Source organism: Benincasa hispida, chromosome 11 (assembly GCF_009727055.1).
Source record: "Benincasa hispida cultivar B227 chromosome 11, ASM972705v1, whole genome shotgun sequence".
NCBI classification, from domain to species: domain Eukaryota; kingdom Viridiplantae; phylum Streptophyta; class Magnoliopsida; order Cucurbitales; family Cucurbitaceae; genus Benincasa; species Benincasa hispida.
This window is the reverse complement of record NC_052359.1, coordinates 83432428-83444712: the sequence shown is the minus strand read 5'-3', so window position 1 is coordinate 83444712 and position 12285 is coordinate 83432428. Positions and strand designations below refer to the sequence as shown.

The 12285-nt window shown below is 34.1% G+C and overlaps 1 protein-coding gene across 3 annotated transcripts; it reads left to right on the top strand.

Moving 5' to 3' along the window:
• Window positions 1-3389: 3389 nt before the first annotated feature.
• LOC120092011 lies at window positions 3390-12031 on the top strand. Of its 3 annotated transcripts, none has more exons than XM_039050200.1 (11): window positions 3390-3866; window positions 4880-5038; window positions 5352-5435; window positions 6047-6136; window positions 6253-6348; window positions 7777-7860; window positions 9698-9739; window positions 9838-9981; window positions 10469-10576; window positions 11578-11629; window positions 11727-12031. In XM_039050200.1, exons 1-11 carry the CDS (start codon window positions 3768-3770, stop codon window positions 11759-11761), a joined length of 993 nt encoding a protein of 330 aa, XP_038906128.1. In that variant the 5' UTR covers window positions 3390-3767; the 3' UTR covers window positions 11762-12031. The 3 variants fall into 3 exon arrangements, with proteins under 3 accessions (XP_038906128.1, XP_038906127.1, XP_038906129.1); XM_039050199.1 differs by having other exon boundaries at window positions 3392-3866; window positions 9646-9735; XM_039050201.1 differs by lacking the exon at window positions 5352-5435 and having other exon boundaries at window positions 3393-3866; window positions 9646-9735.
• The last annotated feature ends 254 nt before the right edge of the window (window positions 12032-12285 follow it).

Genomic DNA, 12285 nt, shown 5'->3' with positions numbered 1-12285 from the left:
AACCTATTTGCTAACCCTAAATAGGGTAAGAGTGAATTCCATCTTGCAAGGCTATGTCCCCAGCTATTCATATGGCCTTATCCTCAAAATGGGAAGCTTATTGAGCAGTGTTGTTGGACTACTCTCACCGTTTGCAGATTAAAGGATAATCCCAAACAAAAAGGAGTTCATAGCTAGCTGAGGATTAATATTGAGTTAACCTAGGTTATTTGATAAATGAAAGAGTCAGTTTTAACAGTAAACGATCGTTATAAAGAAAAGTGACTATTGTCGTGGTCCAGTCTATATGCAAACTCATTGCATAGGATGCCCCTACTCACTTATCTTAACATGAACGATTTGTGGATCACATCGTTTGTAGCACTTTACAACTTGTAACAATTACAGAGTGGGCAGCATCCAATAGTGTTACCAGGATGAGATACCCAATTTCATCCATATACTTATGAGATCATTTAGGCTATATATTGTCAATTTGATCCTGTTTGTGTCACTACATAATGTTACAGTATTCAGACTATAGCCAATGATATGTTTATTGGATTTTCATAATAAGATGCAAAATCAACAAGTCATTATTATTAATAAATAGAATGTTTAACACGAACTGCGAGTTCTAGGACATTCCCAACATGATTGTCCTCCGATTTGTATAGGTGAGAGTGACCAGTTTGCCAACTCAATAAACCTACCATTTTGGAGACAAGACCGAGTGAGAAGCTGAGAACATAATAATATAAGATAAAATTCACTCCTTCCGGACTTCAGGATAATTAGATGAGTGCTCCCTTAAGTTGTCTCCGGGACTTGAACAAAGAGTCATGCCCTCTCATTGGCCCGAGAGAGGTTTCTGTTTATTGGTTGGACCATAAACAAGTTGTTCATTAGAGGAGCACTGATACTTAAAGATATAGAGGTAACCCAAGGGTAAAACGGTAGTTTAATCCAAATGGTATTATGAATACTCTTGAAGGACTAACTTGCTGTTATCGGTCTATATCTATGGACATAGAAATATATCTGCAGTGAAAAGAGTGCAACTGTGGGTCTTTATTGGAGTGGACCCATAGTTAATGAATATTGATTAATTTGGTTAATGAGTTTAGCTAAATAATCTCATATCGTTGGAGCTTCTGATTTGCAGGTCTACCAGGCCCCCATAGCTCACTAAAAGACATTAAAAGGGAATTATTTGAATTATTCAAATTAATTTGAGGAAATTGTATATTAATATGATTAATACGTAAATGTCTATGGATGTGATCCATAATTTAAATTAAGTTGGAAAGAAACATTTGAATGAGATTCAAATATTTAATTTAAGTGAATTGGATTCACAAAAAATTAAGTAATTAATAGAGAGGTGTTGCACATAAACATACGATGTTTATGTTAATTAATTGTATATGTTAAATTGGATTTCATATATAAATAGTTATTTAATTAATGTGCTAATTAATTAAGTGTGTACAAAGATAAATTGAGGAAAAACTTAGAGAATGAGCTAACCCTTCTCCATATAAAATATTCTTTATGGCCCTTTTAGGGCAATATTTGATTTTACAATTTTCCCTTGCCACCAAAGAAATTCTTTCTACTTTCCCAAAAGAATTCTCTCCTCTTCACTCTTTTCCAATAGTTGGATACCACATATCCTTCTATTGGAATCCTAGAGAATTATAAGGTTATTCTTGTGGTTGTGTTCATATTATTCGAGGAGATGTTTGTATTTGAGATCGTGTTCGTCGAAAAAGCAAGAAGATTGTTCTAGGAGCTAGGGAATCTTCAAAGATAAGAATGGTTATTTCTTCTTATTTTACTTCATCTAAAGCATGCCTATAATGTGTTTATCCTTCTACATTCTATTTTAGAACACTGTTTTTGTTTCTTCAAAATTTGGTTAATGAGACGAAAGACGTTCACATGCTTCTGCTTGAAATTTGATTCCAACAATATATATCTATATCTATATCTATATATATATTTATCTATGGACACGTCCCCCCGCCCCCGCATTTGTGGTTTTATTGCCATCTATCAAACTCTTTACATTTACATTAAATGCATGCAGTTTTCTTTTGTAAATTGTTGTTTTTTTAAAAGAAAAAATTTATTTTTGTTAAAATATGTGTTTGTGTTTATGGAACACCATATATATTTTAGGATTAAATTTTTACAAATTTTAAAATTTGGATACTGAATTGTTACTTAAAGTTTCCACACACACGATATAAAGTCAAATGAGCATAACTTTTGTACTTAAAAAGGGAAAAAAATGAGCATAACTCTATTGGTGTAATGCTGTATTATCAACTTTGAAATTAGAGATTCGATTCTTCCACTTCACATATTGTCACAAAGGAAAAAAAATGGATTTTTCTAAACATAAAATTAATCGAAGAATAATAATACAAAAAGGATAAATCGAATCGTAACATTAAATCAACAACAATCTCACAGGTTAAAAAAAGAAAAAAAATCCATTGCTCCCAATCTCAATCACGGAGTTCAACAAAATGACGAACGGAGAAAATTGAACGAATACCTTAAAAATTGGATCCAACTAAGATTTGCAATTTGACTTGCATTTTGTATTATGCTTTCTCTTCTCGCTCCTAATTCTCGTTCTCGCTCGTTCTTTTTTCCCCCCTTTGGTTAGTTCTCGTTTCTTGTTCTAATTTATAGCTATTGTTTCTTCTCTTTGTTTCAGTCGTTTCTTTTTGCATTCAATCAACCAAAAGTAATTCAGCACTAAGTCATACTAAGTCATAAATTGGCCTGATCAATCCAAATGAATTAAAAAAACATACAAACACATAAACGAAATATGGATGACATGTCCGATGTTAGTTTCGACGTGTTTTGAGATGAAAGGACGGTGTGGATTACAATTTCAAAACCTAGGATGAAAACCAATGAGAGAGGAGAAATTTTTTGTTTGTTTTTTAATGAAATTAAATACATGTTTGAGAGCGATTTTGAAATGATTAAAATCACTATAAAACACACATAGTCGCTCAAAATCAATTAAGTATTTAATTTTACTGGCGATAGTATATATCTTATGATATTAAAATTGACTTTGAAGGAAAAAACATTTTTCAAGTGATTTTAAAAATGATAAATTGATTTTCATCCTTTCAAAACTACTCTAATGATGTACCTAATCACAAAGGTGACATTTGGGATAAGACTATAATAACCCTCTTTTACAGTAGTGAATACTATTTTAAAATTTTCAATTAATTATGATTGACACTATTTCAAACTCTTGTTTGTTACCGTATTTTCTATTTGCTACCGTTCTTAGTAGGATATTTTTATCATTTTTTTAATTGCTTTACTATTTTATTCACTACTCTAATAACCAACTCTAAGTGGCAAACCTAAAATTTTCAGGGAAGGGCAAATGGGAATTTATTCCATTAGCTTCCATCACAAGTTTTACAGTTTCACACATTTCTCATTTGCTCTATCTCACGCTCACTATCACTGCAAACAAGTTTACTGATCACCCCACCAAACTTCTGCACAATTTCTCCACCATTGCCGCTCCTTCCACTTCTTCGCAATGCGCAATCTTCTTCCTTGCCTCTATTATTTTCTTACTGTTCTCTAGGTTCTATCATCTTCTAGTTCTACGCCACGATCAAGAAGCTACAATTCAACATATTTCTCAGTGCTCTGTTTCACTTATTTGTATTCTGGGTATTGATGATGGACTTGTTTGTTTGTGACATTTGAATGTTGGATGTCATTTATTGAAGATGGAGGGGGATAAAGATGCCTATTACGTTGTACAGAAAGGGGATGTTTTTGGATTCTACAGGAGTTTGAAGGAGTTGAAGGCTCAAGCTGGACGCCTTGTGAGTGCTCATACTTTTATTTTCCTTTTCCTTTTACTTGTCTGTATACATATGTGCTGTATCTGGGGTTGTTTTTTCTTTCCTCTCCAATTCCATAAAACCAACAGGCGCATGTTTTTGGGGTTTATCCCTTTTGGTAAATTATGCAGTTGGTTGCTTTGAAGTCTTTGGTTTTAACGAAATTAAGGACGAGATTCAAGTTAAACATTTTTAATTTTTTTTTTTTTAACATATTTAGATAAGTGGTTTTGGTTACATTTTCTTAAAGTTGATTTTAATAGTAAGCATTTGTAAATGATTCTACACATGTCAAGTTACCCTAAAGTGAATCTAGATTGATTTTCAGTCAGTCAATTTGATTATTTCAGAAGAGGTTTTTATTTGTTACCAAAACTCAATTTTTTTTTTGTTTTTTCTTAAAAAAACAAACTCTTAGCCCTTCAAAATCATCTAGGAAACTAACTTAATCACACATTAAGTGGAGTTTAGAATATTTGTCCTTTTTTTTCCTGCAGGTGATTTTGTGATCTTTCTTATCTGTTGGTGTTGCTGCTGATTATGGACACTGTCACTGTCCACATAATATGTAATTTTAATTGAGAGTCTGTTGGGCTATAAGAAAATCAGGGTACATTTCAGATTTTGGTGTGATATATTAAGTGAAGTTAGTGACCTTGTTGGACTAATAGGAATCAATGAATGCTACTCATAGTTGTATTTGATCTGTCTTTCAAGGGCCTAAAGTTAAACATCTCAAATTTGTTATAGCACTGTAACATGAGTAGAGGTCTTGGATCTTGGATTTAGGAACCCCTCTGTCCCTGGATTATATACCATGCCCCCAACCCCATTTCTCTTCCAACATCATGTTGTACTTGGACATAGTGCGCAGATTGGCAACAGATAGGGACTCACTTCTCCTTCTAATGTAGAGAGGAAAAGAAAAATGTTGTTAAACTTATTCACTTGCTTCGGTATATGTGGTTGATGTTACTTTTTCTCCATCTTACTAGATATTTGATCCTAATGCAACGATCTACAAAGGGTATCACCTATCTAAAGAAGCAGAGCTGTATCTTGCGTCACACGGACTTCAGAGTGCCACCTACTCTATAAGTGCTGCCAATGTGACAAAGGATCTATTTGGAAAACTACTTGCTTGCCCTTATGAGGTTTGAAACAATGCATTTTTTGTTCTAAAATATTAAATTATTTTAACTATTCTACTGTGCTTTTTTCTTAATAGAAATATAATCCATTGCTTGTGTATCTGAAGGCATTAAATGTTTTTGTTAAATGAGTTTGATATAAGAATCTTTCTTGGTTTATTTATGAAATTGACATGATTAATAAACTTGAATGGTGACACTTCTTTTTGGTTTCCCAATATTGTTGAACGAATTGTATATTGTAATGTCATAGAGGTCGGGGTTGAAAATTCTGCTAGTGATACTTTTGCTTGAAACATATTTATATTTTTCTCAGCAACCATTTGCTCCTAGAGGAAAAATGGCTGAAGAATACCCCAAAACTAAGAGACAAGAACAAGTCCCTGAGAATCCTGAATATGTAAGTTTTTATGAGCCACTATGATTATAGAAAGAAAGGTCAAAGGTATGCCCAGGATTCACGTGGCTGTTGTTTGTTATCTTCAAATTTGATTGGGAAAAGGGTACACTTTTTTTTTTTCACTTCCTATACCCAAGTGTGCAGATTTTGTTGTTTTTTACTCTTGTTTGTTTGCTTGAGTTTGTGACTTGAACTGTAGATGGTGACTTCCAATTTCTCTCTATCGATATTTTTATCAATTTGGAGATCTTCTTGTAATCTCATTAGCTGTGGGGTTCACTTTCTGCCGCTTTTCTGTATATTCTAGTTTTCTACTGAAATGTCTTGTTATTGATGAAAAGAAGGTGCATCTTCTAATGTTCTATGGTCCTCTCTATTTGTTTCCTTGCATTCCTCCTAATGAAAGTTGCTTCTCTCAATTTTGTGTGGTCTCTGCTTGTTTCCTTTCATTGCTCTCAAGGAAATTTGTTTATCTAAACCTTTTTTGAGGGTGGTTGGGGTGAGAGAAAAGAAGAATCAATGCAATGGATTGGTGACTATTTCTATAAGTAGGTTTGAATTGTTTGATTTGGTCTGGCTATCTCTTACTACATTCATTTTGTGTTCTTCAGGCGTATGTAGGTGCCAGGGTCTCAGCAGAATCTCCAAAGCAAGAAATTATCTGGGATCATGGCTTTGAAGCCGTACCTGCTTCGAGCCATGTAAATGTGTTTGACTTTTTTTTTTTTTTTTTTTTTTTTTTTTTTTTGTATTTATTGATTTCTAAAAGTGCTTTCCTAAAATTGGTAGTGTTTGGTTATAATTTTGTGTTCTTCAGGGGTTTGTAGGTGCCAATTGGGTTTCAGCAGATTCTCCAAAGCAAGAAACTATTTTGGATCATGGCTTTGGAGCCATACCTGCTTCTTTGAGCCATGTAAGTGTGTTTGATTGTCTTTTTCCATCTTGTTGATGATTAAAAGTGCTTTTCTAAAAATTCGTAGTGTTTGGTTATAATTTTAAGGGGTGGTAGAGGGTTTGTTTGGGTGATCGCCTAAGATGCACAATATAGTAGTTATAGGACACAACGACACATCAAATTCTATAAATCTAGTCATCTAGGTCACAGATAGGTTGGGGGATATGTGGCTTTTATTATATTTTTAAGGATATATTATAAATTTAACATTAGAAAGTATATGTACTCCACTATACGTAGTTTTAGTTGAATGGTAATGTTAGGAAGTCAAACAATTTGATGCTAATTTAGTCGAAAATACTTCTACTTTAGTTTACCTTATAGGAAGTTAGGGAAAATAAAAATGTAAAATACAAACATAACCCATGAGGTTAGGGTCGGGGGTGAATAGGACTAGTAGCCAATTCTATAGGCAAGTGAATGCGGGTGTCGAACAAGTCTGTCCTTTCTCTTCTTTGTGAATCATATATAGAAGGGAAGGGAAGGCTAGTTAAGTTCCTTTTTTTTGTCCTTTTAATTTTTAATTTTTTTTTTTGGTTAAAAAAATTCGAATTTGATGGGACTTTATAATTAGTAAAAGTAAATGGTTTGGGATATTTTCTGGTTCAAACTTTATTCCAACATGTCCAGCTTGTGTCCATTTTTATTCAAAGAAAAAATAATGGATACGTAATTTGGTGTGTCATTCAGAGTGTGTCTGAGATACTTTACATATAATAGATGTATGTGCTTCATTAGGTATCACTATGGATTGGCCTAGTGGTCAAATAGTAAGGGCTTAGAGGGAATGAGTTCAAGTCATGGTGGTTACCTACCTAGGATTTAATATCTTATAAGCTCCCTTAACTACCGAATATAGATGGTTGCCTCATGAAGGACTCAAAGATAATCAATTCAAGCTAAAGTGATTACCTACTTAGGATTTAATATCCTACAAGTTTAGGTAGATGGTTGTCCTATGAGAATGGTTCATATATATGCAAGTCGTCTTGAACACTCACCAATATTTAAATAAGAAAAAGGTGCATTTGACCAACTAAAAGATTTGAACTTTTTATTTATTTTTATTTTTTTTATGAGTGAGTGGTTTAAGAGTTATAAAAATTGACAGAAAAAGCATCATTAGTGGTTTTATAGGAAGCATTTAAAAAATGTCAACCTGATCCACAAGAGAGGCATTGAGTTTTTTATGTTAAATGAGTTGGATCTAAGACAATTTCCTACTTTATGTATGAACTTGACCCAACTAGTAAACTCGAATGGTGCTTTTGAATCTTGATTCTCCCTATCCTGGATGTATGCATTTTTTAACCAAGATAGATACGAGGAAATTGAAACTGCTTCTGCAGTGATGTTTTTATTAAAAAATATTGATATTTTCCGCAGCAACCATCTGTTTCTAGAGGAAAAATGGCTGAAGATTACTCTGAGGCTGGGAGATCACAGCAAGCTCATGAGACTGTTCAAATTGTAAGCTTTTCTATCTGCTATGGGAAATTAGGTTATTCTAAGTTCACCATCTGCATAAAACATTAAGATTATAAAAAGAATTGTACATCCACAATTCTCGTACTGTTGTCTTAAAAATTTGATCGGAAAAAGGGGTACCTTGTTGGACTACCTTCACCCAGGGTGCCATATTTATAGTTCTTTTCAATCTAGTTAGTTAAATTAGGTAGTGGATTCACAATTCAATGGTCTGCAAGGATTATCTGAAGTGTTAGTGAGAATCACTTTTTTCTTTCCCAAGGGAACAAGTGAATTTTAAAGGTGCTGAGCCTTTATCTACACATGGGGTAAGGAGATCACTTATGGTTCAGAGGAAGACTGAGTTTACCAAAATTATCATTCCAGCTTAGTAAGGGTGCTTGGGAGAGATGAAAGCTTACAGAAGATTCACAATTGATATCTACTGGGAGTGTATGTTTACCAAAATTAGCTGTATCTCTCATGCGTTTGTTACAAACTTACAACCCCAGCCTGTTCTGGAGCTTTGGCTATATATCTCATTGAGGGATTGCCTAAATCAGAAGGTTAAGGCAACATTCAAGCAGTGGTTCATACGACTGAATTTTCTTGTTTCTCACCAAGAGTTACTGAAAAGGCTTTTGTCTTTGCTAAGGAGTTTATAAGGCAACATTCAAGCATGGATCCAAAATCTGTTTTTTTTTTTGTTTTTTTTTTAAAAAAGAAAAAAAAGAGAAGGTGTTCATGAGAACATTGTGGAGGAGATTTTTAAAACTCTCAGGGCAATGCCATTAGGCTAATGTGCAACGTGCCACCAACAGATAAATGGACCTTTGGAGGTAGTAAATACTCTATAGTTGCTTGGGAAACCTATTTCCACTGTTTTGTGTCTACTGAACCAAACAGTTAGGCTAGGTGGGTTGCATGGGTTTAACACCTCCCATGCATCTACAAAATAAACTCTTTTTTCAAGTGTCGATGGCAGACTCCCACCCTTGTTGGTTCATTATGAACAGGCAGCTTCCTCTTTTTCTACAATTGATCATATATATGACAGCACGATGCAAACTTAGATGATTTAAAGATGCTATCAACACGGGCACAATTAATTATGAAAAACAATTCTGGCAAGCGTCAACAGATTATGGAATTTTAAGATGGTGACCATCTCAAGTTGTAGCCTTTTCAGCAACTGTTGGTAAAGTGATAATATGATATCAAGGAAGAATGTGAAGCTAGCCCCAATATGAATTACGACCAAATTGATTATGGCTGGATGTTTCATTTGTCTCAATTATGTTTAGCTCTGGGCAGTAACCTGCAACCCATCGTTGTCATCAAACCTAAGTTCTAAAGTAGAACTTAAGCTTCAACTTGTTATAATATCCTACCAATATATCATCTTTTGATGATTTGAGGTTTTCATTCAGTGGAAGAGACAGCAGGCCGGGAATGCTATATCTGGGAATCTGGTTTGGGTGAAATAATTATTACCTATGTTTCACCTTGAGGACATGGTGAAAGCGAAAGGCTCTTCTTGTGTAGCTCTTTGGGTGAGGTTCTTTCTACTCGCGGTCCTTAGGTTTCTCTTTTATTATTTTTTAACAATATCTCTAAGTTTCTTGTTTAAAAAAAAAAGAAAAAAAGTGGTGTCAGGAAGAGCACCTTCTTGAACGTTTGGCTATATTGTCACTCTTTCTTCTTATCAATGTCCCCCAGAATTGTCCCAGGTTTTATCTTAATTAGCGGATGGTTCTTAAATAATAAATTGAATATATCTGCTTCCAGACCTATTTTCTTGAGTTTGATGGTGCCTCAAAGGGAAATCCTGGTCTAGCAGGTGCTGGAGCTGTTTTACGTGCTAATGACGGATCTACGGTTGGTAAATCCAGTTATTCTATGTACATTCTTAAAAGCCTTTAATTAATTAATTAATTAATATTATTATTTTGTTTGGGCCTATGTCTGCTTATTTGATAGGTCTGTAGGTTACAAGAAGGGGTTGGGGTTGCTACAAATAATGTTGCTGAATATCGTGCTGTAATTTTAGGACTGAAACATGCTCTAAAGATTGGCATTAAACACATTTGTGTCCAAGGAGACTCCAAGCTTGTTTGTATGCAGGTTTGTCAGCTTTATCAACATTTCGCATACTTGCAAAACTATATGTATATTCAAAATGAACGTAGAATTGAGATATTTAAGTGATTGTTGCAAGTATATCCTATTATAAACACAGATAGATAGATAGATAAAATCAAGGAAACTATCAAACAATTTGTGTTTTTATACATAGAACGGGGGAGAGATAATGCAATCGTGCATTCTCCGATAATATTCTAAATGAACATTTACACTTTTGTAATGATGGCATGGCCAAAAAATTTTAATTGGTTGTCATCCATATAATCACTGGGAGCACAATCATAAGTATTATGATGCTGATAAGCTTTCAAGATTATTGTTACTTTTGAATAGCGTAGTAGTTCAACAAGGCACAATCACAAGTATCATGCTAGATATTCATGACTTCTGTCAAATTTTCTGCTCAATTTCTATCTTTTTCATGTTCGAGTCAGATGTAAAAGCGAAAGCTGGTTTTCTATGACAGGTTCAGGGTCTGTGGAAGCTCAAAAACCAAAATATGGCTAATTTGTGTAAAGTGGCGAAGGAGCTCAAGGATAAGTTTGTGTCATTTGAGATCAGCCATATCCCTAGGGTAATTATTTTTTTTCTCTTTTAAGACTTTGTATCCCTAGGGACATACAACAGCATATGATTATGCGTATGTGTTAGGATACCTCCTAACGAGAACACACTCAAGAACACAGAAAACTTAGAAAACTTAAAGAACACTGAGTATGGAAATATGTGGAAATATATGAAAATATGCTGTAATAACACAAGAAAAGTAACAAGGTAATCTAGCCTTTCGAGAGAGCTTGTCTCTCCCAAATTCCTGAACAAAGAAAATCCCACAAAATTCTTCACACCTCGAGCCTCACTCTCACCTACTATTTACAACCCAAAAGACCTAACGAACTTAATGTCTAATTACTAATATGCCCCTTACTAATAACCATAATAATAATTAATAATCCTATTATATCTCTAACTAGGTTACTCACAGCGTGTGTTTCCTGAAGATTTTAAAGTATTGTTTTTTTTCCTTTTTTGGTATTCAATTTTTCATAAGTTTTGCAATTATCCAATCCATCTTTTAGTTTAATTGACTTTTTGGAGTGTGCACTTTTCTGAGTTTTCTTTGTTTCTCTAACTTCTATTGAGAAAATTAAATAATATACAAGGGCATAAAAAGAGATAACAGACAGAAGATGGAATTTAGAGGAATAAATTCAAATCTCACAATGACCACAGACCTAAGATATTATGTTGTAGAATCAAGTAGTTGTGCATTAGTCAATGTCACGTAGCTCTGAACCCAAAAGACCTAAGATATTCAAATCTCAAAATGACCACTGATCTGTATTGCATGATTTTCAAAGTTTTTGGTATTTGCTTAGACATGGAAAATGAAGAAGCCTTCTTTGATACCTTTAATATTTTCAACATTGTTTTGATTCTCTTCAAGAGTAAGATATTCAATATTGTGATCATCTTATACTCTCATTTGTCATCTCATTCTTACTGATGTGCAACTCCTTGGCCTGCCCTATTATTGGTTCTTCAATTGTAAATGATATATATTTCCATTTCAAGGAACAAAATTCCGATGCCGATGATCTAGCCAACCGTGCTATACATCTCCGAGGTGAGTTAGACCTTTCCCAAAGTTAAACTACTACATCGTCCTCTGTTGCTTTGCATTTGTTTGGCTTGGTCCGATGAAGCTTGGTTGAATTTTGCAGATGGAGTTGTAGTAGAAGACTGCAAGCATAAATGAACTTAACATTTTCAGACAGTAGGTAGGGATATTCTCTGCATTATGCTGCAAAGAGCTGCCCAGATTGACAGCCTATTTTGTATCATTTGAATTTTAAAGATACCTGATTAACATCCTTATTTTTGGTTACTTTGTTAACTAGGATGCAACTTTAGGACTGTTAAATGTTAATATCAAAAGCTTGATTATTGGTATGTTGAGAGTTGAGAAGATTAAATTGTAAAATTGAATGGTTGCACCAGTTTCTATGGCCAATGAATTTAGCCAACATATGGATAGTTCTAATCGATTCCCGATGCACAAACAAAAATGAATGGAAAGAAAAGAAGCAGCCAACTGGAACGCACCTCTCGATAAGACTCAATCGATGGACGACTCGTATATGAGAAAATTCAAAATTGTAACATCCACCACCTGAGCTCTAACAACTATAACGAAGCCTTCAACAACCGTCCAAACCTCAACACATATCCCATGGAAACCTCATCCATGAGAACGATCCCATAACCCATCACATCCACCCT

Coding starts and splice junctions, on each gene's coding strand:
- LOC120092011 (XM_039050199.1), top strand. CDS start 3,768: ATGGAGGGGGATAAAGATGCCTATTACGTTGTACAGAAAGGGGATGTT. Junction 6,349..7,776: donor TACCTGCTTCTTTGAGCCAT/GTAAGTGTGTTT, acceptor TATTTTCCGCAG/CAACCATCTGTTTCTAGAGG. Junction 10,577..11,577: donor AGATCAGCCATATCCCTAGG/GTAATTATTTTT, acceptor TTCCATTTCAAG/GAACAAAATTCCGATGCCGA.